The sequence below is a fragment of the Ochotona princeps genome, chromosome 11 (genome assembly GCF_030435755.1).
Source record: "Ochotona princeps isolate mOchPri1 chromosome 11, mOchPri1.hap1, whole genome shotgun sequence".
In the NCBI taxonomy this organism is placed as follows: Eukaryota; Metazoa; Chordata; class Mammalia; order Lagomorpha; family Ochotonidae; genus Ochotona; species Ochotona princeps.
Genome location: NC_080842.1, coordinates 40836052 through 40863439, shown reverse-complemented (window position 1 = coordinate 40863439; position 27388 = coordinate 40836052). Strand labels below are relative to the sequence as shown.

The following is a 27388-nucleotide window of genomic DNA, read 5'->3' as shown; positions in this document are numbered from 1 at the left end:
TGTTCCCAAACTCATAAAACAGGGCTTTTCAACTGGGTACCTCACTGATAATGGAAATTCTTTTAGTTCTTTTTAATCATCTTTGCTAACCCACCTCTGTGAAACCTTTTCACTCTGAAGTCCAAGGAATCACATGCTGTACTCTGCAATGACTTACCCTTTTTCTCCAAGGCGGAGGTTGTTTCATAGGAGTTTGTGGTAGTTTTTAGCTTCTCAATTTCCAAACATGTCTGAGCTATCACTGATCAGCTTGTCTCCTGGCACAGTAAGATCCATATACTCTCTCCTCTTCAAAGTAAACTTCTCCACTTTTTTTTTTTTAATCTCAGCCCCCTTTAATTTTTTTAAACTTTTTCTTTTGTATGTAGCCCATCTTTACCCAGTGCCCATTTGAGGACCCCATTTAAATTATTTAATGATATATATTTTCTCTCTATTGTGATATCTGAAGTCAAGATCCATTTTATAATCAGTAGTATCTAATATGGCCTGTATACCTCATTGTGGTAACTGTTCATCGAAGTTATTGAAAAGCCTGTGACTGTCACTCTACTCTCTCCAATGTCTGATTGATATTTGTTAAGAACATCTCTAGGGGCTGATGTTGTGGCATTTTAGTGTAAAAGTCATGTCCTGGCTGCTCCACTACCAATCCAGTTCCCCGCCAATGTGCTTGGGAAAGCACTGGAAGATGGTCCAAGTGACTGGCCCCTGAATCCATGGGGGAGACCTGGAAGAAGCTCCTGACTCCCAACTTTGGACCAGCCCAGCTCCAGCTCTAGCCACTGTGGCCATTCCAGGGTGAACCAGCAGATGGGAGATCTCTTTGTGTCCCACCTTTTCTCTTTGTTGCAACTGCATTTCAAATAAATCTTTCATAAAACAAACAGAAAAAAGAACATCTCTATTTCACAGCACTGTCCTGTTCAAAAAGTTTCAAAAGTTGATTACGGCAGTGTTCAGACCACCTCCCCACACTGTCTTTGTATCTCTATTGGCTGCATGCCATAGTCTTGGAAAAAGGAATAATCTTGGAAATTCTTTGCATCTTCATTGATCTCACATCTGTTTTTGGCCTTCCACCCAATGCAAATCTTGTCTATTTTTTAGGGAGCATCCCTCAAACACCACCCTTTTGCCAAAGGTAATTTCTTCATCCTGTGAACCCCACAGTGTTTCATTTGGTTCTTCCATCTCTTTTACTTTCTAACATAGTTGTCAGCATACTACTGAAAACCACTTGAGGCCAGGGTGAAAGTGTGACTGAATTTCAGAAACACTTCTTACTGATCAAAGTGGGGACCAATAAAAGAACTGAGAACAACCAAAGCTAAACGGCTATTGCAAAAAAAAAAAAGTCATAAAAGATGAATCTATTGTAGGGTTAGAAATGATTAATTTTGGGGAGAATGATGGAGTAGGGAGAAAATAGAGAAATACTGGTGGTAACACTGAATTTTATAATGCTTAATAGGCTTCTCTGTTAGATATCAAAATGGAACATGCTATTTTTATATATTTACTTTTAATAAAAGAATTTTGGGAAACATGACAATTCAATGATTAGCATAACTATAAACAATTAATGTTTGAAACATTTGGCTCATCTAGAAAACATCAGGGCTATGATTGTGTTTAGTGATTAAGAGTATAAAGCCACTTTGGGCCCGGAACAGTGCCCCAGGTGCTAAAGTTCTCGTCTTGAATGCACCAGGATCCCATACGGGCGCCGGTTCTAATCCCGGCAGCCCCACTTTCCATCCAGTTCTCTGCTTGCGGCCTGGGAAAGCAATCAAGGACAGCCCAAAACTTTGGGACCCTGTACCCACGTGGGAGACCCGGAAGAGCTCCTGGCTCCTGGCTTCAGATTGGCTCAGCTCCACCCATTGTGGTCACTTGGGGAGTGAATTGGACAGCAGATACTTCTGTCTTTCCTCCTCTCTCTATATATATTTGACTTTCCAATAAAAATAAATCTTTAAAAAAAGTATAAATCCACTTTATTGGAGAGCCTATATAAGAATTTATAATTATTGATAGTATATAAATTTTTTCACAGTTAAAAGTTTTAGAATTTGGGGCCATCATTGTGGTATAGTGGATAAAGCCACCACCTGAAATGGGCACTGGTTCCTGTTTCAATTTTGATCCAGCTGCCTGCTAATGTGCCTGGAAATGTAGTAGACAATGGCCCAAATGCATGGGTCCCTACCATCTACACTGGAGACCTGGAAGAAGTTTCTGCCTTGGGACCCACATTGCTCCAATTGTTGTGACAATTTGGGGAATAAATCCAATGGATGTAAGATCACTCTCTGTCCTTTGTGCTCTGTTACCATTAACTGTGCTTTTCAAATAAGCATCTTTTTAACACTTTTAAAAAAGATTTATTTATTTTTATTGGAAAAGCAGATATACAGAAAGGAGAGACAGAAAGATCTTCGTATTTGCTGGCTTACTCCCCAAATAGCCAGAACAGTAGGCACTGAGCTGATCCACAGCCAGGAGCCAGGAACTTCTTCCAGCTCTCTCATGCAGGTGCAGGACCCAAGGCTTTGGGCCGTTTCGACTGCTTTCCCATGTCACAAGCAGGGAGCTGGATGGGAAGTGGAGCAGCTGGGATGCAAACTGGCACCAATATGGGATCCTGGCACATACAAGGTGAGGACTTTAGCTGCTAAGCTACTATGCCAGGCCCAACATGTTTTAAAATCCATTTAATCTGCGTTTAAATATCATGAGTATTAAAATAAAGACTGTCAAGAGTAAAAAAAAAATCAGAAACTTTTTCCAAATCAAAGACTCAAAAAATTAAGTCAGTTTAGTACTTTAAATCTCTAAGCTTGGCAACTAATTCTTTTCTGTAAAAAATTCTTTTTTTGTAAAAAAGAAACGTCAACTATAGTTGACTATAACTAGAGATGTGTACAAAGGGGATTTTAGGTCCTACCTTTTTCTGTAATATTTCAATGTTTTTAAATACTAGATCAAGATATACAGTATAACCTAAGCTGCTAAACATATTTAAGAACCTTTATGGTAAATAAGTTTAAAGTTGTTAAAATATTTTTTGGTGGGGATAGACACACAACACTGATATAAGTGGAAGAATTTTTAGGGAAGATAAAATAGACCAGGAAACACAACTGTCAATCCATGTGTATTACGTGACTATGATTAAGGCACAGTCACATGATTAAAATAGGAGACCTGATCTCACAAAACTATAGTTCAACTGAGGGAAGACAGTTTACGGAAACAATAAAAGGAATTAAAACAACAGTCAAAATGTAACTTAACTGTGACAAGCCAAACTGCAGCTACCCGCTAATTAATACAAACAACACTTTAAAACACTTTAATTCAGAAGAGATTCTACAGAGTGGAGTGATTTGCCAGTGTTCACTGGACCGGCCAGGCTTGTGAGGTATGACAGGCTCCTGGCACGGGAGCAAGGGCAACATGAACAGTAAACCCAATTTACTAAGGCAGAAAAACCCCAGATGTATTTGGAAAATGGAAGGCAACTAGTGATCTGAATAGACTTCAGTAGTTCTACAGACAGTGCTATTATCTTGGATTATTAATACCTGCCTCCTCCCACCCCCTCACATGAAGATAACGTATTTATTTATCTAAATTTAATATCAACCAAAATTTCCTGAGTCTTTTTCATGTCTGCTTGTCATAAAACGATATCATTGCTCAGAAAAAAAGGCATGAAAGAGGAAAATAGGAATGGACCCCAGCAAATCACATGGGAGGCCTGTTGCAGCCATCTGAGGAATGACTAATAAGAGAAAAGTTCCCTCCTCCCTGCCTCCCTCCTTCCATTTTCCTTCTTTCTTCCTTTCCCCTGGCTCTCTCCTTGTCACGCCACCTCCCATATGTGGAATGAATTCTTGTAGAGGAATTCTTTTCCCCTTTTTTCTCCTTCCCTCCCTGTCACTCTGATTTTCAAACAAGTAAACAATCTTTTAAAAAATTACTTTTTTAAAATGACTATGTTTTTAAACTACTTACAAAGCATTAGAGTTCAAGGAATCTGCTTGGCATGTAATAAAGAATAAGTGCCTATATATTCAGTGGGTTTAGCCTAAGAAATGGTTGAACAAAGTTAGTACAGTAGTTAATTTTAAACTATATGCAAACAAGATGGACTATCAATGAATCTGGGAAACAGGTCTAGTAACTTTCCTGCTATGTGTATATACATTTTTTTAGAAGATTTATTTATTTTTATTGGAAAGGCAGATATACAGAGAGGAGAAGAAACAGAGAGGAAGATCTGTCTGATGGCTCACTCCCCAAGCGGTCACAACGGCTGGAGCTGAGCCAAGCCAAAGCCAGGAGCCTCTTCCGGGTCTCCCATGTGGGTGCAGAGTCCCAAAGGTTTGGCCCATCCCTGACTGCTTTCCCAGGCCACAAGCAGGGAGCTGGATGGGAAGCGGGGCACAGGGATTAGAACCGGCACCCATATGGGATCCTGGCACATGCAAGGCGAGGACTTTAACCATTACAATATCGCACCGGGCCCTATATACATTTTTTAAAGAAATATTTATTCATTTGGCAGAGAGAACAAGAAAGAGGAGAAACGCGTAGGATACAGATTCTTCCATTCCCTGGTTCATTTCAACAGTTGAGGGTGGAGCCAGGCTAGAGTCCCGACTTTAAAAGTCTCATGGGTGGCAGGAAAAAGGATCGGAGCAGAACAGCCAGGACTCCAGTATGGTATGCTGGAGTCGCAAGTGACAGCTTAAACTCACTGTGCCACCATACCAGCCACAACTTTCATTGTAAACAAAGAAATCATTCATTTAATCGGCTAAAATTGTTGGGTCCTAGGTAATAAGAGGCAAATGACTTAAAGGTGACAAAAATGGATCAGATGAATCTCCCAGTATAGTCACCGGGAGATACGGGGTCTGCAAAGAAACAAACTATAAAGGACTCTAAAAAGAGTCAATCGATTGTATGAATACAGTATTATGGCAGCAAAGAGGAATAAATATTTGTGCAGGATCCTGAAGAAGCAACAGGGGTTTTCAGAGGAGAGGATTCAGACAGTGGATAATTTGTACAAAGGGAGTTATGAAAGAGATCTGAATGTTCTGAAAATGTTAAGGTCAGTGTGGCTAGAATATGGTATCTCTGCTTACATAAATTTTATTTTTCCACTTTCAATTTTGCTTGCCATAGTTATCTCAAAAAATTATTTCTCTCTATGAAAGTATTCACTAATGACTCAGTTGATAATGAGGGCAGTTGGAAATTGAACTAGAGAAAATGGCTGTGTCTTGATTTTAAAGGCTAGAGTTAACTGGTAACTGAGACAGCCATGTTTGAAGCAGGGCAGTATCTCCAGAGATACCAAAGGCAGACATCTGTTAGGCAGCCATGGCTTGAAATACATTGAGGAAAGGAGCTAGAGAAGGTGAGGTTCAAAAGGTACTTTGGAAAGGTAATGAAAAGCATTCAGGGTGACCATAAGAACCACATAGACTGTTATGATTTACCTTTCAATATTTTACCTTTTAAATTATTTTTAAAGAAGAAAATGAAGATTTCTACTGTTACCAGGTGTACACATTATAGAACTTAGCAGCTAGACACTAAAAGGTCTTGTTTCTGAAATCCTAGAACTCAAAATCTACTTCCATTCTACGCAGAAACATTTGCAACTCTAGATACTTTTCTAAGATGAAAAGGGAAAGAAGGTAAGCAGAAATCTAAAGGTAAGCAATAAAAAAGTGATAAAATAAATCCTAAGGGCAATACACTTTTATAGACAAAGGACAATGTCAGGTGAGCGATCACCGAGTACCTTCACAGACAGAAGCCAAATGATCATTTTGCCAGACAATGACAGCAAAGAATTAAAATGAAAAGTGGCAAAATAATTTACATGAGATGAGGATCCATAAGCTAGTAACAAATGGAAATGTCCTTGAAGTACTTTCATTTCAGTAACGCAGAAGCTGATATAAATTACAGCAAGAAAATTCCTCTTTTTGTTTCCTGGGAGTATACAGAAATGAGAGACTGACTCATAAGGGGTAGTGCTCCTTAAATGAACAGTTTCCTTTGTGTCCTCATGCAAACCAGCTCTGCTCAGAGAGATTTTACCTCACCTTTTTAGTTACTCAAAATAATGTTTAGGATTGGCAGGTATCTCAGATTATTTATATGCAATTCAATGTATATTTCTTCATCATTCAGTAAGATTACTGACTTCATTTGTAAGGGGCTGGATTGGAAGTGGAGCAGCCAGGATTAGAACCAGCACCCATATGGGAAGCCAAGTGTTGCGGGCAATGGTTTAACTCAGTGTGCCACAATAATCATATAAATGATATTAATCATAAAGCCTCATTATTTATAAATATTCCTTTATATAAGGTATATATATATGCAACACGCAGAAAATGAATTATCAGAAATACAGATATTAACAGTCATTCTCTCTGGTAGAACATAGATTTTTTTTACTCTACATTTTCTTGCATTTCTGATATTTTATATAAAAATTACATGCTAATTTTATAATTTGCAAAAAAGCATTACTTAACAATAAACTGCTATCTCAAAGTATGAGCAAAATGTAATGGCATACAATTATTTTTAAACTCAATTATTACTCCTTTCAATGCCTTTTACTACATTAACATTTAAAAAATTTGTTTTGCAAACTTGAGGTTATCACTTGTTCTAGAGATTTAATTAAATAAATAATGGCATGCTCCTCGTCAGCATTTTAGAGGACATGAATATCAAGAAAAGCTAAAAGACAAGCAAGTTTTATAAAAAAAAAAAAAAAAAAAAAAAGGCTGAAAGGTTCCACGCTTTGCAGCACCATGAAGTTTAGAATAGAAAGGGCTGTGAAAAGAGTTTTAAGTAAAATTTTTGCATTGGCCAAAGAACAAATTGAGAGATTGGATATCATAAATTGAATTTTGAATCATAAAGGTACATGGAATCCCATATCACAGCTCATCCACACGGATACAGATTAAGCCACAGTAGATCCTGACAAATAATCAAAGACCTTTAGATTAGAAGGCAACATTAACCAGGTTAGCAATTCTATTTTGCAAATCAAGATACAGACTTTACATAAAAACAGCCATATGTTTGTTCAAGGTTACATGATAAGGGTCTCAGGCTTCTTGACTGAAGTCACTGGCTCATAGTCCTAACAGGAATAACCCTCATTTGATAGCTAAGATTCAACCTTGAGATTTAAGATTTGTAGCAATGAATCACCAGATCTAGCTCCTGCTAATTTCAAGACTTTCTGGAAGATGTGATGGCATCAGTAAAAAGCCCCTGAGTCCTAGAAAGGAAATCTAACTGCTCCAGAGACATGACATTGACCTGCCCCTCCGTGGAAGAGGAGTGAGAATTAAACTCTGGTATGTGTGTCTTGAAGCATATCATCAATATGCATTAAAAGTCTAAGTCCACAGTGCAGTTAACCTACTCAAGAAGTCAGTAGCTCCTAGACACACACACACACAGCTTCCAAATCGTTATCGGAGAATTATACTAGAGAATTTAAAAGATGTGTCCTAACATAAAATTGTAATTTCCCAAACTCCTTCACTGCAAAGAGTCTATGCTTAAGTGTTTTTCTTGCAGCACACTATTTGCCAGAAACCTACACTTGTCATTTGATAAACAGGTGTTAAAGGTAACACTTGATTTAAGAAATAGATTTTCAGTCCACTGTATCCTATTGCTCCCAATGAAGCAGACAGCTCTCTGGATGTATGGGCTCCACATCTGTGGATTCAAACAACCACAGATAAAAGATACTCAGAGGGCCCGGCAGCGTGGCCTAGCGGCTAAAGTCCTCGCCTTGAAAGCCCCGGGATCCCATATGGGCGCCAGTTCTAATCCCGGCAGCTCCACTTCCCATCCAGCTCCCTGCTTGTGGCCTGGGAAAGCAGCCGAGGACAGCCCAATGCATTGGGACCCTGCACCCGCGTGGGAGACCTGGAAGAGGTTCCTAGTTTCCGGCATCGGATCGGCGCGCACCGGCCTGTTGCGGCTCACTTGGGGAGTGAATCATCGGACGGAACATCTTCCTCTCTGTCTCTCCTCCTCTCTGTATATCTGACTTTGTAATAAAAATAAATCTAAAAAAAAAAAAGATATTCAGAAAAAATGGTGTCTGTATTGAATATGTACACTTTTTTCCTTGTCATTATTCCCTCAACAGTATGCCTAATAAGCATAACAACTATTTATGTAACATCTACTTTAATTTAGGTATTTTAAGGTACCTAGAAATGACCTAAAGTATACAAGAAGATGGGTGCACTATATGCAAATACTACTGTTGTGGTCTTAGGCAGCTATTTTAGGGTCATGAGCTTTGAAGTCACGTCTCCCCCACCGACATGGTCGTTTCAGTTCATCTGAGAGTCAGGTTGACACTCCTCACCCTCTGGAACCTGAGAGGGAGTGGTATTGCGTTGTTGTATAACCACTTATGTAGCAAGCCCCTATAAAGGCCCATGATAGATTCACTATTTTGGTTTTGTGCTTCTGTTGTTCTTCCACCCCAACTCTTGGCTTCCCCAGTATCTGACTGCTCGGCTTCCCACAGGCACACTCTGAGGACAGGTACTGCTCATCATGGTCCCTGTATTTCTGTTCACTGTGTTCACTCTCTGTTCACTACTTGAGTGAGTCAGCAAAGATGCAAATGCTAAGAAGCTTTGCATTTCTAATTTGTGTACTTTCAAGAGTTCCAGAAGTGAGACCTAACAGTAGTGGAATGTGAACAGTGAGGCCAGGGAAAGGTGAATGTTTGCACATTTGTAAGTGTGTCCAGGTTGTTCACTGCGTGTCTCTTAGGATAATTTATATTGCTGGGGAAGCTGGGACATAGGTCTTCAGTTTAATTGATGGATTTCACAGTAATGACCATTCACTCCTATCAAGATTTTGACTCAGAATGGACTGGCATGGTAATTTCATTTGCTAATTTCTAGTGGGTGCTGCCATCACAAAGTTTGGTTAATAAAGACTCCTTAATACATCCTAGACTTGTTTGGCATGATCTCTCCTGCACCCTGGAACACATCATTTTCTAGGCACACAAGGAACTTCAGCTTCTGCAGAGTTTGGTATCAATGAGGGTAAGAGTGGGTCATTGGGTTGGGTCCTGGAACCAACTCCAAGAAGGTACTGAAAGATAACAATACTGAATGGTAGAGATCTTATGTGAGTTTATTAGTGTATATTAACTGGAGAGTCCTAGCTACTCTGCTTATAACCCAGTGTCCTGCTAGTGAAAATCCTGGTTGGCAGCAGCTCAGGTACTAACGTCCATGGGGGAGATCCAGGCGGAATTACTGGTTCTCAGCTTTGAAATGGCTAAGCCTTGGGGAATGAATGAACCAGCACATGGAAGAACTCTTTCTAAATTTCAAATAAAATGAAAATAAACATGTATTTAAAAATAAATAAAAAATGGGAACCAGTAAACCAGGATGCTTAGATGAGGTAACATTATGATTGGGATTTCAATGCCATCCAAGTTCCCAAAGTACAGTTCAGTTACTCCTTGGTATCCACTGGAGACTGGTTCTAGAATACCCTTCCTCAGGAAACCAGACTCCATAGACACTCTCTTATATATAGCAGCATAGTATTTGCATATAACTTACATGTATTTTTCCTTTATACTTCAAGTCATTTGAATATTGCTTATAATACATAATATGTAAATTCTGTATAAACAGGTACTAAATTACATTGCTTATGGAATAATGACCAGAAAGAAAGGTCTGTTTATGTTTAGTACAGATGCAACATTTTTCCTCTAATATTTCTATCTGCAATTAGTTGAGTGCCAGGATTTGGGACCTATGGAGATGGAGTGCCAATTATATAGTCTAAAGTGCTTCAGTACACTAGAAGTACACCATTTATTACAAGTTTCTTTGGCCAAATATATTCAAGTTAAATATTTACTCATGGGGCTGGCACAGTGGCATAGTAAGCTAAGACTGCCTGTGATACTGGATTCCCACATGGGTGCTGGTTTGTGTCTTGGCTGCTTTATATTTGATCCAGTTCCCTGTTTATGGCCTAGGAAAGTAGAAGAAATCGCTTCAAGTCCTTGAGCCCCTGCTCCCACTTGGGAGACCTGGAAGAAGTTCCTGGCTTCTGGCTTCAGACCAACTCAGCTCTGGCTGTTGTGGCCATTTGAGGCGTGAACCAGTAGATGGAAGATCGATCTCTCTTCCCCTCCCTCTTTCCCTCTCCTTCTGTGTAACTTTACCTTTCAAATAAAAAAATTTAAATCTCTAAAAACAATACTTTCTCATGAATTCATACTCCTACCAACTAAGATCTTCAAACATAAAATACATAATTCATATAAATCATGAATGCTAAGTCAAACAATAATGATATTAATGCACTATTATAAGGTCCAGAAACACACGTCTTGTTAATTACTATATAAGTGAGTGTCAATCACAGTTAATTACAGAAGACAAGACTCACGATTTTCGTTTCATTTGAAAAAGACATACATTTTTCATTTGCCGGTTTTCTCCTCAAATAATCACAATAACCCATGGTAATTTCAGCCACAGGCAGGAACCAAGAGCTCATTCTGGATCTCCACCTGAGTAGCAGGTAGGTACCCACCTACTTGAGCCATCACCTGCTGCCTTCCTGCAATAGCAGGAAGCTAGAGATGGAAGCAGAGACAAATTTGAACCCAGACACTTTAATACGGGATGTGGTTGTTGCAAGCGGCAGTTTAACTGTTGAGACAAATGCCAGTTCCTGCTTGATTTTTTTTTTTTTTTTCTAAACAACATGTAAGCACTGAAGGATAGGAGGGATATGGGTCTACTGCTGTATTGCATTGATTCGTGGTCTACAGGTGCAGGGATAGGTTATGTGTATGAAATAAAATCCTTGGCAAGCATCTATTTGAGGATGGAGAAAACTTTCAATTAGGTTCAAAAACATCATGATGATTTCCCTTTCTGTTGTTTTTGTTTGACCAAAAAGGAACCAGGAAGTATAATCTGCCAAATTTAAAATGCATTTGAGGACAGTTCATCTTCCTACTGGCTATGAGAAATGGATCAGGATAACTTTACCTGTCAATAAGTGGCAAAGTTTTGCTTTTTTTTCCCTCAAATAGTCTAATGGATTGAAATGATGTCATGGCCAGGCTCCTGCTGTCTTATACAAATGTTAACGACTTGTTTCTATTTGCAGAGGTACAGGAGGTGGTGTAGGTGATCATGTTTCACTCAGGTTCTTCCTCAAGGATATGTGAGAGGATACATTTTTGTTAAAATTCTGCTTGTCGCATCATTAATTCCAGAATGCATAGTCTAATGTATAACAGCAACAGCATGAGAAGGGAAGGAAGATTGGCACGTTAAGGATTGCATTGATGGAAAAAAATAACCAAAGGGAGGGAGTGGTATACCTATGGTCCGTTTCCATTACAGACCAGGATTGCATTTTAAGACTCAACCATACCTCCACTTAATGGTTTTTATAGTTTAAAAGTACAACAGTACAAAGTACTGTACAATAGCACAAAAACAAAACAACATTGAGGCAGTTAAAAGTGTTTTTCTGCTGTTTTCCAGTCACTTGGATAGATCATTTTAAATCTTAATTGCTGCTGAATGTTTAATTGAAAGGCTTAACATTTTAACAAATGTATAAAATAGTGTGTTGCTTTATGTCTTATCCAGTCTACTACGACTGGCAGAGGAGAGAGGGCAGCTGTTTCTAAATTTTGTTTCTAATTTTCTTAAAAAACTCAGTCAATTTCAAGCAACAGTATAAACTATCAATACTTAGCACTACACTACACTACGTGTCAGATAAGTATAATCCCACACCATATGAACTACAGCAACAGAAGTATGAAGTAAAATTAACACATAGCAAAATAATACAATTTGACAAATACATTGGTTCAGATAAACCAAATATATTGCCTAACAATCAAACTTTATAATACAAGTCTGCAGGAAAGCTAGATTTTAAAATTTTTAACATTTTTTTCTACTTTTACAGTATACTTCAGGAAAAATACTTTTAAAAATCAAAGAGTTGGAATTTTAAGGCATTTCTTTCAGGAGGTAGACATTCTATTTAGAGGCTTTAATCTTTTTTTTTTTTTAAGATTTGTTCATTTTCAAGGCACAGTGACCCAGAAAATAAAAGATCTCCCATCTGCTGGGTCATTAGTTTTATTACCTCTTTTAATCCTTCTTTTTTATGCATTTTATTTTATTATAGTAACAATTTGTTTCATTTTTTAACATGTAAATATTTCCTCAAATTTACATGGGTCACACTTTTGATTATATAGTGATTTTCATCTAATAAATTTATAATCAGTCACTTAGTAATTTGTTAAAAAACTATGTTTAAATGAAAAGCTGTTGAAAAGTTTTCACTGCATTCCCTAGCCAAACAAAATCACCCTCTGGGCTAACCACACACAAGGCCTCTTTGATACCAGGGGTAAAAAGGATATTTCCTTGAGTTATTTCACACAAGCCAGTAGCAACATTAAGAAAAGAAAATGAAATTCTTTGCAACTGTCAAACTGTAAAACAAAGTTTTAGAGATGAACTGAAAAATAATGGAAGTCAATTTCTTCAAAGAACAACCAGAGCGTTTAGTTTTCTGATTTCATAAGGAAAGAAAGAAGTAATTCTCCTTATGATAAAAGGTGGGTAAAAAATATTTTTTTTTTGCATTTTCAGAATGCATTATACCCAAGGTATCTCATTACTATAATAAGTAAACATAAACTGAGAGGATCAGAATTCAAGGTAGATTGATCAATAAAATATTAACATAGACGTGAAGCTACGCATAAAAATTCTTCAGAACTGGTATGTTGACAGGACTTAGTTATAATGGAGGTTATTTTATGTTTTTGGCTAGGCACCAGTTATTATTCGAATAATTCTAGAGTGGGAAATATTTTACTATTAAAGTCATGGACTCCCAATTGAAAGGCATTGAGGTATTATTTAGAATTCAACAGTGACAGAATTTGAAGAACTTGAAGGACCCTTATAACTTACAAAGTATTTACTAACTGCTTTCAAAATATGTACCGATAAATTTACTTAACTGAAAATAGAAACATAATGCCTTACCTTATTCAATAGGAATTCAGTAATTCATAAATAACAGTTAATTCATTAGAGTAGTTTGATTACAATCAACAAAAAAGCAAATAAGAACAGAGGTGGCTGGTAGAGGTTTTATAAGAGGAAGGCCTGGCACAGTGACTCAGAGGCTAAATCATTGTTTCGAATGTTCTGGGATCCCACATGGCCGCCAGTCTTTGTCCTGGTTGCTCCACTTCCCCAGCCAGCTCCCTGAGTGTGCAAAGCAGTCAAGGACGGCCTTGGGACCCTGCACCCATGTGGGAGACCTGGAGGAAGTTCCTAGCTCAAGGCTTTGGATTACCTCAGCTCCGGCCACTGCAGTCACTTGGGGAGTGAACCCTCTCTCCTTATCTCTACAAATCTGCCTTTCCAATAAAAACAAATAATACATCTTTTTTTGTTGTTTTTGTTTTAAAGAAAAGAGTATGAGAGAAACGGTAAAGTTTTCCCAACAAACTAAAGAACGTAAGGCGAGGAAGACATACAAAGGAACCTGAGAGAAATAAGAGATGGATATAGAAACAGAAATTTAGAATTGAGGGGCTGGTGTGCTAGCCTAGTGGCTAAAGTCCTCACCTTGAATGCACCGGGGTCCCATATGGGCGCCGGTTTGAATCCCGGCATCTCCACTTCTCATCTAGCTCCCTGCTTGTGGCCTGGGAAAAGCAGACAAGGATGGGCCAAAGTCTTGGAACCCTGCTCCTGTGTGGCAGAACTGGCAGAGGCTCTGAGCTCCTAGTTTCCATCGGCACAGCTCCAAAAACCGTCTTTCATGATTCACATGACAATGGTTTCAAAATAAACAACTTAATTTTATTTCTTATGTGAAATTAGCTAAGTTAATTAGCCTCTTAAAATTATAGGTTCTTTGTATAAAAAAATATTCTGAATTAGACATATTCAGGGCCCTGTCCTGACTGTGCATTAACAGTGATCAAATATAAGTGGTGCCAAAAGTTCTTCAATGGAACAAGAGGTCAATAGATATAATTTCTTTTTTTTCCTGAAAGATTTATTTTTATGTTTATTGGAAAGGCAGTTATACAGAGGAGAGTCAGAGAGGAAGATATTCCATCTGTTAGTTCACTCCCCAAGTAGCCACAACAGCCAGAGCTCTGCTGATCTGAAGCCAGGAGTCCGAAGCCTCTTCCGGGTCTCCTGCATGGGTGCAGGGTCCCAAGGCTTTGGGCCGTCCTCGACTGCTTTCCAAGGTCACAAGCAGGGAGCTGGATGGGAAGTGGGGGGGCCCCCAGGACCTGAACTGGCTAAGTACAATCATACTTCAATGAAAAGAACTTTTAACGCCACAGATCTGTACAGCATGAATGACACCAATACTGGCATACTACACAAAATAATAAAGAATATAAACAAAATAGCGTCATAACTATACGAGTATAATAAATCTGGAATCCTTAATACTAACAAACCAGAGATACTGCTATTGCTAAGAAAGAAAAGGGTGATTATTTTTGCATTTTATAAAATAACAAGATTCTCTTCAAGAAGTAAAAGCAAAGCAAAACTTTTCGTAAGAAGACTAAATCTTCCTGGAATTACTATCAGTAGTGATTTCTCCATTTTATTCAACAACTAAGAAAGTCTGAAATAAAGCAAAAAGAAGAAAAGTATATTTTTACTTTGTGTCCTGGCTGACCATTTCCCATCCAGCTCCCTGCCTGTGGCCTGGGAAAGCATTTGAGGACGGCCCAAAGCCTTGGGACCCTGCACCCGAGAGGAAGATCTGGCAGAGGCTCCTGGCTTCAGATCGGCCCAGCACCAGTTGCTGTGTCCACTTGGGGAGTGAACCAGTAGATGGAAGATCTTTCTGTCTCTCCTCTCTATAAATCTGACTTGCCAATAAAAATAAATAAACCTTAAAAAAAACCCAACCAACCAAACAAACAGTCTGTGGCTTCCAGATATCACAGCAGAGAACTTTGTATGTTAAAAAAAATTTTAACCTCCTACTACCAAGGCAATAAAAGAATCATAGGAAGGGGCAGTAAGAAAACAGCTTAACAGCACACACAGATGGTTATAAAGAAAAAAAATAGAAGAAATTGATTCTCTAAAGTTACTTAAATCTTTTTCTTAAGATTTATTTTATTTTTATTGCAAAGTCAGATATACATAGAGGAGGAGAGACAGAGAGGAAGATCCTCCGTCTGATGATTCACTCCCCAAGTGACTGCAACAGCCGGTGCTGCGCTGATCCGAAGCCAGGAACTTCCTCCAGGTCTCCCACGTGAGTGCAGGAATCCAAAGCATTGGGCCGTCCTCGGCTGCTTTCCCAGGCCACAAGCAGGGAGCTGGATAGGAAGTGGAGCTGCCGGGATTAGAACTGGCACCCCTATGGGATCTCGGTGCATTCAAGGCGAGGACTTTAGCCGCTAGGCCATGCTGCTGGGCCCAAGTTAATAAGACTGCTTCGTATTTTATGTTATGTATAGCAAAGTATTTACCACATCCACATAATCATCACAATTCAATATATTTCATAGTTAGCAGAAGAGAAAAAAGATTTTTCCCTACAGGTCAGTTTGATGACAGGCCAAACAACAGGCAGAGCTGGATTGCAGTTGTTGGAACCACACCCATTCTGCAGTTAAATACAGAATTTAGTTTCTCGAACCATTCGTCTGCTTAAGCTTCACGTTCTAAATATTCAGTGAAAAAATGAAAAGTAACAAGGAGAAAGGAAAGAGACTGAAACCAAAGACCAAGTACTAATAAACTGTCCTGGGAAGAATTCCAAAATGTTGTTAAGACTTGAAGAATTAAATTACAGAAACCTCAAGCAACATTACAGAAATACATTTTGCAAGCTGATTTGTCTCTTCCAGGCTAGTTCTTCTAGGATATATAACACTGGGGTATAAAATGTATCTGTATACCAGATTTGTTTCTAACTCGAATTATAAACATGTCAGGTTAACAACAACACCAAAATTAAAGCTATGATTTAATTTGGTATGTTACAGAACTGTGGTTATGATGCTAATGTTCTTCATGGGGACACATTTTATGATCCTATTTATAGATGCTTACATTTTGTGGGAGGAGGCGTTCTCTCAATCTAAAATTTTTAATGCTGACTGCATGCAATGTGAAATATTTTGCATTAAAATTTTAGAGTTATTCTGGAGACTGATAAAGGCTAAAACAACAAAACCAAAATGTTTTCCTTAAAGTTTCAGGGTGTTTTTGGCCTAATTAATGATTTTGTTTTATGTACCACTCATTGAAGATGAACATGAAAAGAATCTAAGATGAACAAGAACTGTTAAGAGGTATACTGTCTGCATGGGAAGTAGTCACTAGTTCTGACTACGAATGCACAGAAGCACTGTCTGTTCCACAGGAGTCCTGCTGCAGAGACGGGTACTTGGTGCGGTTCTGATGATTTGGCGGGGAATAACTGCATTTCACACACTGGGGGGCCTGGGTGGCAGTCCTGGTTCAGCTCCTGATTTCAGGTTCATGTAAAACATGACCTGGGAGGCAGGGGATGATAGCTGAAATAGTTAGGTCCCTGCCACTGGTGTGGTAAATACACCTGGAGTTCTGGGTTCCTGGCTTAGCGTCCCCACTTGCAGGTTCTGTGCGTATTAAGGGAGGCAGTCGGAAGATGAAAGATGTCTCTTTGTATCTCCCGGCCCATCTGATAAACAAAAATTGAAAAGAGTAACTATAAACTACCTTTCAATATGAATCTGGTTATAAACACCATATTCAATTGCTTCTATCTGTTACTGTTCAGATATTCTCACAGTTTAACTGCCAGGTCTCTTTTAAATCTCGGTCATGTACCTAAAACTCCCAGCCACACATCTGTTTACAAAGATAAAGGAATTCCCAGACCAAATTGTTGAAAGTCTGATATGAAAAGGACATGTTAGGAGTCTCACTCGCATGTCATCAATATTTCAAAAGATCTAATTTAAACTAAAGATTTTCATAATTCCTCCCCTTTCACCCTAATATATCCATTTTCTTCATCCTAAGGTACTTTACCTCAAAGCTAGTAAGCACTTCATTGAATGAGCAAATGGATACATTTGTTGAGTGTTACATTATTTGAATATGCAGATACACATTAAAGATGATTTTATCCATGAATATGTAAACTACTTGAAATATGTCTTAGTGTTACCACACAACAAATGCTTTATAAATGAGTCAATGAATAAATATTTGTCAATTAATTAATTCTACATTATCTGTTAAATCTTGGCAGGTCTTCTTTAAAGAGTTAATAACCAAAATCTTTTTAACTATGAACAATTCCAGGCCTACAATAATATAATGATCCCATGATCCATAACATACCTATTATCTAGCTTCAACAATTATCTACTGCTTATCATTTTTTGTTTCATCTTTTTCCCATTATAATGCCCATATGTTCTTAAACAGATGGAAGGTTCCAATATATGCTAATCTAGTGGCATCAGACTTTCATTCAAATGGAATATAACTTTTATCAGTCAATAGAGAGAACTCAAAGCTATGATCACAATGTAATTTACATGTGATTCGGCCATTAACAGGTTTGTGGCCCTAGGAAATTATTGAACTACTTTTGAGGACTCATTAGGAAAAGGACAAATCAGGACTGCCTTAAGGATTAAATGTGGAGGGTAAGTATGTGAAGCTCCTAACAGTTCACTAAATAAATCTATTTTAAAAGCAGCTTCATACCAAGAAATATATCCACTTAAAGGACATAATAGCTTTTAATGTATTTGCAAAGCTGTGAAAATATCATCACAATTTCAGACATTTTCATTCTGCTCTGCTAAAACTCACATGTAGCTATCACTCACAATACCTCTATCTTCCCCAGCTGTTGGTAGCCACTAATCTTTCTCAACAGATTTGCTTTTCTGAGTCTTTCTCATGAAGAGACTCTTACATTGTTTTTCTTTGTGACAATAAGTATCTCTGTCAGGTCTCCCATGTGGCCGCAGGGCCCCCCCACACACCTGGGCCATCTTCCATTGCTTTTCCAGACCCATCAGCAGGGAGGTGGATTGGAATCAGCAGCCAGGTCTTGAATCACATAGGATGCCAGCACCCTAGGTGGAAGCTTTACCACCTGTGTCAACGCCAGCTCCATTTTCAATTCTTTTCATTTTATCACAATATTGAACTTTTCTTCTTAACAGATATTGCAACTGGGACAACTGGGGCACAGAGGTGGTGAATAATATATCCAAAGCCTGACCACTTTCCAGTGTTAGAGATACTGTCTGCAGGCTGAATGCTCAGTAATTATATATAAATAAAATCTTATTTAAATAAACAAATACTGCCTTCAGATTTATGGGCTGTTACTAAAACTTACCTGTATTTTACATTTATTTCCTTTCCTTTTGGCTCTATGCATTTATTTGGTTTGTATTTCAATACTTAGGTGACTGATTACTTGAACATCTATTATACTACCACTATAGTACAAGAGACCAATCTAATCAGATGCAGTCCCCAACATAAGCGTCTTGAATTCTAAAACTTACGGTATAACTGAGCATAATGCAACATGCCTGATTACAACATGCTTAGAATAATCAAGACCAGCCTGAAAAAAGTAAAGATAGTCTGTTGAAAAATCCTGTTTGGCCATAAATAACTTACTGGTAATTTCCTAACTTAATATTTTTTTCCTTTGATTTTGTAATCAGAATGTAATCCTATCACCTAGCAAACACACATCCTAAATCACCAAGTCATCTTCTTTCCAACACTTGCTTACGCTTCCTGTGTCCATAATCTTATCTTCATAACATTTACTTTTCAGCTCTTTAATTGCTTACATGATAGCTAACCCACCCCTTTACTCTCAAGTCAGTGGGGGAGTATACTTCAGGACCATCTAAAGGGAAAGTACCTTTTAGAAGAATTCCTGAATATTAATACAGACAAAATTTTTAAATGTGAATATAACCACTTTGCAAACCCTTATGAAAAAATATTAGAAAATTGTCAATGGACAACAAAAAATGGTTCTCAGTGCACTTTCTGGTTGGCTTAAGAACTTTCAGAAACGCTGCTGTTCAGACCCCAGACCCAGAGATTATGATTACGTTGGTCAGGAATTAAGTCCTAGGCAATATTAATATGCAGCCAAGGCTAGTAATCACCATTGTAAAGGAGGATGGCTGATGAGGAGCCTAATGACAGCACTAAATTCACTGGTCAATTTTATGGTTATTGAAAACGTGACAACAGAACAGTTTGTTGTATGATAGGAGTAAGAAAGCACCATTTCTGTGAGCTGCTGAACAGCTGTATGCCAAAATACCGGCCTGGAATCTAATCAAGATTCTGGATCCAACTAGCCGTCCACAGAAACTACAGGGATCATGTAAAGTGATTCCCAAATGTGGAAAATCCCATATGAGAAATATTTTTCTGTTGTCAACAAATAAATCCCATGAAAAAAGTGTAAGGAACCAGTATATATAAAGAGACTCAAATGTTGGCATGAACACAAGTACTATATAAAAATAAATATATAATCAATATGTGAATGAATCAGTTAATGAACCAAGGAATGCCAATTCGAAAGAAAAACAATTATTATTAACAGTGAATTATTAAACTCTTATACACTGAAAAGCAGGGCCAGATGAGAGCAAGAATTCAGAAGCATAATAATTTTTTTTTTAAAGATTTGTTTCATTTTTATTGGAAAGTCAGATTTACAAAGAGTAGGAGAGACAGAGAGAAAGATCTTCCATCCTCTGGTTCACTTCCCCAGTGGTCACAGCAGCTGGTGCTGAGCCAATCCAAAGCCAGGAGCTTCTTCCATGTCTCCCACTCGGAACCCCAAGGTTTTGGGCCATCCTCGACTGCTTTCCCAGACCACAGGCAGAAAGCTGGAAGGAAAGTGGAGCAGCTAGGGCACAAACTCGTGCCCATATAGGATCCAGGTATAAGCAAGGCGAGGACTTTAACCACAGGCTACTGCGCCAGGCCCAAATAACAATCTTGATAAGTGAATTAGATATTTCATAGTGGAATATTTTGTTTCTGTTCATGGTAATAAAGATTCTAAAAATATTTCATGGAATTATTTTTATATTCTAATTCATATTTCTACTCATTTAATATTTTGACTAAAAAACCTTATGTTTTTGGGCCAAATAACTCAACTATTTTCCACTAGGGACAACACAGCAGCAGCTGCTGTTGCTTCTGCTTTTTTTTTTTTTTTAAATCATTGCTGCCCAAAGAATTTTCTGGGATGATGGAGACATTCCTTATGCATATTGGTACTGAAACTATAGTAATTACAATGGCTAATGTAAAGGAATAACTGAATCTCAAATTCAACTTATTTTAAATAGCTAGTTGTGGCTAGTGCTTACCATACCAGATAACAGTTCTAGATGACTTTTCCTCTCTACCTGCAATGTATCTCCATCCTGCCTTTGACTTCTTTAGCTTGCAGTACATCCCCATTAAAAAATCTCATAGTGCTCAATTGTTTCCTTTTTATCACTTTCCCAAATAGTCCGTTGGTTCTCTAACATTCTCCAGTTGTGATCAATAAGAAAGACCCCTCTTTTCCTTGTATTATCAACACACATGAATTTTTTTTTCTAATTTCAGGTCTCTATCAATGGAATTGAATGGGATTAAACACATGGGTTTTAAACATTCAATATGTTTCAATTTATTACAGTTGGTATTATTACTGACATTCAAAATAATCCCCTTTTTTAGTTAAAAACAGATCTTTCAAGTTTGCTCCCACATTCTTTTGATATCACTGTAATAGTATCAAAAGTATAATGATCTAAAAAATGTATCTGCATTGTAATGGATTTCTTGTTTTAAAGATGCTTAGTTCCATCATGAACAATTCCCATACTATACTGGAAACTGAGTGATTCAGAAATATTATTTATGACCACAACTCTGGCCCTAGAAATGCTAATTTACAAACTGGCCATTGCATAAAGGTCATTTTAGAAGACAGAGCTGGGAAATTTCTTTTTTGGAGATGGGAAGGATAACAGAACTATTACAGGAATTTACCTTATTATTAATAATTCCAGTTAAGATTACAAGATTTTACTAGCTCCTATGTAAAATTAAAATTATTTCTAGCTCCTTTGCCAAAACCGGCCATCTGATTCTAAAATTCATATGGAAATGCAAGGAACTGAGTAGCTAAAACAGTTTTGATAAAGCAGAGTAAAGTGAGCAACTCATATTTCATAATTCCATATTTTGCCACAATACATTAACTGGGATAATATGTTATGTCGTAAGGATAGATATATATGTAGACCAATCGAAGAGAAGCCAAAGCCCAGAAATACACCCTCACATTTACAGTCAATTGATTTTTGACAAGCGTTTCTAGACTAATCAATGGGAAAAGGACAGTTTTCTCCCTAGTACCAGGACAATTGTGTTTCCACACGAAAAAAAAAAAAAAAAACATTGCTGGATCCCTACACTCACATCATATACAAATTAACTGAAAATATATCACAGATGTAAATGTCAGAGATGACACATTAAAAACTCTTAGAAGAAAACACAAAAATAAATCTTGGTGTATTTGGTTTTTAGGCAAAGAATTCTTAGTTCTGATGGGAAATAGAACAGCTGAAACATGAACTGGCGGCCACATGAGATGCTGGCATTGCAAGTGACAGCTCTACCTGTCACACTACAATGCCTGCCCTATAGATTCACTTTGTTTGAATTCATGTGTAATTTATGTTAGTATACAGTGTGAGGAATGAAATTAACTTTTGACTTTCATCTTAAATATTTGAGTAAAGCTTGCTTTTGTGATTTTAGTCTGCACACACATAATTATTGATTCATTTAAATAAGAATTAGGCAGTACTTTAAGACTAGAGATGGTTATTGCATTTTTGAAATAAAAAATTCCATTCTGACAGAATGAAAATCATACTGTGACCTTTTGTTACTTCTGCCTTTAGGTACTTTTAAAGATTTTCTGTATTTTTGCAACTATTAGGATAAACCACATCCTGTCTTTCTAGTTGCATCAGGTTAAAAAAAAAGTTAAACCAAAGAAAAACCAGCTCTTATTGTAAATATGTTTATTATTTAAAGTTATTAAAAAGAATGAATTAATACTAAATGGCAGTCCTTACACTGAGAAGCTCTAATTTTTCACTGAAATTTTATCAGCATGATTCTTTGGTTAGTCCTTGTTGACTTAGGAAAAACAAAAAGAATTGTAGTCTCTGAAGTTCAATTCTGAAAACGCATTAGCAATATCACCAACATTAAAAATTTTATCAATTTTAGATAAATACTTTCTCACACTCACATTATGTGATGAATGGGGAAAAACTAAATGGCTGAATCAGTAGCACCATCAGAGCTTATACCACCAATAAGACCATACCAAAGCTTATTGTGTTATCTGGCGAAAAACAGTTAGGCAGACAAGTTAGGTATCATCATCTTTTTCCTTTATAATGAAAATTTTTTAAATTATTATTTATTTATTTTTTTTATAACACAGTTCCATGGGCTCTGGGATTTACCCTCCCCCTAAGTCAGGTATCATCTTCAAATTCTTACCTACTATGTGGTAAAAATTCTCAAGAAGTTTTCACAAAGAACAGTTTCAAGATGAAAAAAACAGCAAAATTGTACGTGTCAGGTCTCCAGAATAATAAAGTCTCACTCCTTTACTTTAATTGCTCAAGCATACGAAGAGTCATTATTCTAGAAATGGTTTCTATTCCTATCCATAATAAAGAGAGCAAGGAAAGAAGTAGGATAACAACATCAATGGATAACCTGTGGTCTCAGTTTGGCTACTGGATCCAATGTTCTTAAGCAAATCTACTAATACCGCTGCTATCACAAGCAGAAGAACGTGGTCTGAACTTCAGTTTTTTGAAAACTCCCTTTCTTTCAGGAGGTGATGTTAAGAACCTAGGGAATAATCATAATGTGGGTGGGAAGAAAGATACAAATAAATCTATACTGGCTCTTGAAAAACTTCATTTGGGAGATGATGAAGTTACAGCTCACAGTTTGACAAGAACAAATGAAATCAGTTTTGAGTCTTCTGAAACCTCTAATGGTGAGATTAAGTGCTAGGAAAATGTACAACCAGGAATTATCACCTTACTACAAAACTCTCCCTCAAGAGAAAATTCTGTTTACATTATTTACAAGTAGATGACTAAAGAAATAATTCTACTATATAATCCATGCTAAAGATGGTAAACATTTAATCATAATCCATTTGTATCTCTGCAGATGGGAAAACTGGGAATCTATAATGAATCACCCACTGATGCTAGAGAGGCTAAATTACTAAGTCTACTTTTTCCTATCTTTGAAACTAAGATCAAAGAGGCTTTACTGCTTATGGAGGAACGTTAAATCTGAGTGGCCTGTAAGGTTTTCCAAAATATAATAAAAAATCTAAATTAAAAAAAAAACATTTCTTAAGCTTCTTACGTTAACGACATACTTAAATTGTAAGTAAATAAATTGATAAAAGTTAACTTTATGAGTTCTTAGTGCTAAGGTCAGTTAATGTAGCATTTATAACTTGCCAAACTTCTGAGATAGAAGGTAGATCCCAAATTACTCATTTGAAATGAAAAGTATTCCAATTTATCTAAAGTTCACCTCTGTTCTAAGTCTGAGGAAACTCTCATAGGAAAAGCAGATGTGTACCTTTCCATGACAGCCAGGCACTCCTTTCTCCAGGTAAATCGACTCCCTCGTCGTAGCCTGAAGGTACCAGATGTGGCAGAGACTGGGGGAGGAGTTTGCCTCCATTCAGGGTCTTCTATTGGAATGGGGGCTGGTCTCATACTAAGTGTAGCCCCTGAAATAAATAAGGCACTTTTAGCAAGTATCTTAAATTTTATGAAAACAAGAACAATAAACTTGTCCCTTCAATGAAACTTGGAAGCCAATATATTTAATATTACACCCCTCCCCCCCCACACGTTTAGAATTAGTCTCGTGGCAGGCATTGTGGTATGGTGTATAAAGCTTCTACCTGTGATGCTGGTATGGATACCAGGTTTTAAGTCTTAGATGCTCCAATTCTTAGTCTTAAGATTTACTTCTTTTGATCTGAAAGGCAGATTTACAAAGAGAAGGAGAGAGAGAAAGAGAGAGAAGGAGAGGGAGGGAGCAAGGGAGAGAGAGAATATCTTCCATCTGCTGATTTGTTTGCAATGGCTAGAGCTGAACTGATCTAAAGTCAGGAGCCTGTGGCATCTTTCTGTGTATCACACGTGGATACAGGGATCAAAGCACTTGAGCCATTCTCTGCTGCTTTCCTGAGTCTTAAACAAAAAGCTGAATCAGAAGTGGAGCTACTGGAACACAGATTTGTGCATATGGGATGCCAGCACTGTAGGCAGAAGATAAGTCTGTTATGCCATCACACCAGCCCATCCAATTCTGATCCTGTTCACGCTAATGCACCTGGAAAAGCAGTGGAAGATGGCTCAAGTACTGGGTCCCTGCCCACTACCTGGGAGGCCTACAAGAAGCTCCTGGCTCCTGGCTTCAGACTGGCCCAGCCCCAGCCCTTGTGGCTACCTGGAAAGCGTAGAGGGTATAAGAGCTCTCCTTGTGTCTAAACTGTCTTTCAAATAAATAAACAAATGTTTTCAAAAAAATGAAAAAGAGGGGTTAGTGCTATGGCATAGTAGGCTAAGCTTCTGCCTGTGGCACTGACATTACACATGGACACCAATTCATGTCTCACTTGCTCTATTTCCAATCCGGCACCCTACTTATGGGCCCATAAAGCGGCAAAGGATGGCTCAAGTTCTTGAGTCTCTGTGCCCAGCTGGAACACCTGGAAGAGGCTCCAGGCTCCTGGCTCCCAGCTGCAGCTGTTGAAACTCTTTGAGCGAGTTAGCCAGTGAATGGAAAATCTCTTTTGTTTCTCTGTGTGTCTTCTTCTCTATCTGTAATTCTGCCTTCAATACTAAACAAAGAGAAAGGAACCAAGAAATTGCAAACTCCTCAAAAAAATCACAGAAAACATCAAAGAACATAAAGTATTTGATATGCTTATACTTTACTAATAAATCAAGTCTCTGCAGGTGTCCTGCCTGCTGGTATTATATAAAATTCTCTTTTCTTTTCAGTAGAATAAAATTTAAATGGAAAAAACTACACTTGAGCTATTTCATTAATTCAGACTAGTCTTTGAAGTGGTAGTGACAATTTGCTTATTCAGCCATCGTTTGTAAACCCCCTTTCAGGTGGCTTGCTAAAGGACAGAAGTAAAAGTGTCTGACCTCTATGGATTTGTTTCTCAGAATTTAATGAAGCTTGGTGTGTTTCCACAGAGTTCAGTTCCTTACTCCCCCACCTTCTCCCAGTCCATCCACTGTTAATTTTCTGAAATTATGATCACATCACTCTGCTGAGAAATTCTCCTGCCTGTGGTTTCATTCAAACTTTAATGTAGCCCTACAAAGAAGTTATCTTTACCTTCTTATTTTTCTTTCTGAACTTGTTCTGTCTCTTTCCCAGTAAACAGATCCTCATTCTTAAAGTTTAGTAAGCTCAGATTCATCTTTGACTTTTTTTCCCCACATATTGCATTGTCAAATAGGTAAATTCTATTAACTTTATCTTTTTTAAAGTTAATTTTTACATATATGAGAGGTAGAGCATGTAGGAGAGAACGCATGCTCTTCTCTTTGCTGGGTCACTAGTCAAATGTGTGCCATAGCTGGGGCCAGGCTTCGCTAAAGCTATGAGCCACAAATTTCATCTGGGTTTTCCAAGCGCGTGGCTGAGAGGCAAATACTTGAGCTATCATCAGCTGTTTCCCAGGGCATGCATTAGAGTAAGATGGACCAAAAGCCAAGGTAGGGTGCGGCTGGGGGTGGGGAGGTTGTTGGCAAGTGTTGTGGCATGGCTGGTAAAACTGTCCTTGTTATGCCAGCATCCCATATGGTATCAGTCATGTCTTGGCTGTTCCATTTTCGGTCCAGTTTCAGGATAATGGCCTGAGGATAGCAGTAACAGATATTCCAAGTAATTGGAGTCTCTGCCACCCACTGGGGAGAATCAGATGAAGCTCCTGGCTCAGGCCTGGTCCAGTCCAGGTAGCTGCAGCCATTTGGGAAGTGAATCAGTGGATGAAAGATCTCTGTCTCTCTCACTCTCTTTATAACTCCGACTTACAGACAAACAATCACTAGCAAAAAAAAAAAAAAAAGCAGAGAACCAGGCACTAGATTATAGGATGTAGGGATCCCAAATGGTGGCAGCTTAAATCAAAACACCACAATGCTCCTAATTTTATCTTAAAAAGTATTCAGTATCAGGAAAAAAACTTTTAATATCAGTATGACTACCACTTTAAAACAAACCAGCATCATCTCTTAAAACTGTGGCTTTCTGGGATAAGTTCTGAAGTTGGCCTTTGATTGTAAGTCTTAAGTTCTTGATAACTTTGGCCTTAAATCTAGGCTGGACATGGTGATAAGAAGACATAAATTTGAGGCCTGACCAGAAGGAGCTTTGTAGCTCCTACAGCCTAGGTATGATAGCTCTAGGGGTAATCAGTTGCTACATGAGACCATGACGTAAGGTAGTCTGGGCTAGACACATGGAATAAAAGATGCTAAGTCAATCCCTTGGTGCTCCTGCCAATTGCACTCAAGTGCCAAACACCAAAGGGAAAAAGTTATCTAGGACATGCCAGTCACAGGAGACAGCACATGACAGTTTCAGGATATCCATGTGGTAGTCCACTTCCAAGGACCCGAGGGATCCCTGTCTCCTGGTATTCATACCTTTGTGTACTCACTCCACACACTATATCATGATTAGTTCGTTTGATCAACAGTATGTATTAGTGATGTTATGTCAGTTCCAGAAATAAATGAGAGACAGTGCTGTATCTGTTATGGTTACTATCTTCCTCTTGGTTCATTTCATCAAAGGAAAGTTAGCTGCCATATACAGAGACACTCAAGGTAGTGGAAGATGAGGTCCATATTGTGAAGGCCAACAAGCAGTAAGGTCTGCCAATATGCATATGAATGACCTTGCAAGTGCACTGTCCAAACCCACTAACTGCAGTCTGGGCCATCAGCTCAGTAACAACTTCATGAGCAATGTGTACCAGAACCACCAAACTAAACCTCTCCTGGACTTTTGATCCACAGCAACATTCATTGTGTTAA

At 38.0% G+C, this 27388-nt stretch overlaps 1 protein-coding gene across 11 annotated transcripts in view; it reads right to left on the bottom strand.

Moving 5' to 3' along the window:
* The window catches only part of HMBOX1 (homeobox containing 1), a 164446-nt gene that overhangs the window by 20859 nt on the left and 116199 nt on the right, over positions 1-27388 (bottom strand). For all 11 annotated transcript variants that reach the window (XM_058670083.1, XM_036496896.2, XM_004579096.4 and 8 more), the window contains one exon: positions 23892-24045. In XM_058670083.1, the coding sequence (XP_058526066.1) occupies positions 23892-24045 (154 nt within the window). The remainder of the gene's footprint in view (positions 1-23891; positions 24046-27388) is intronic.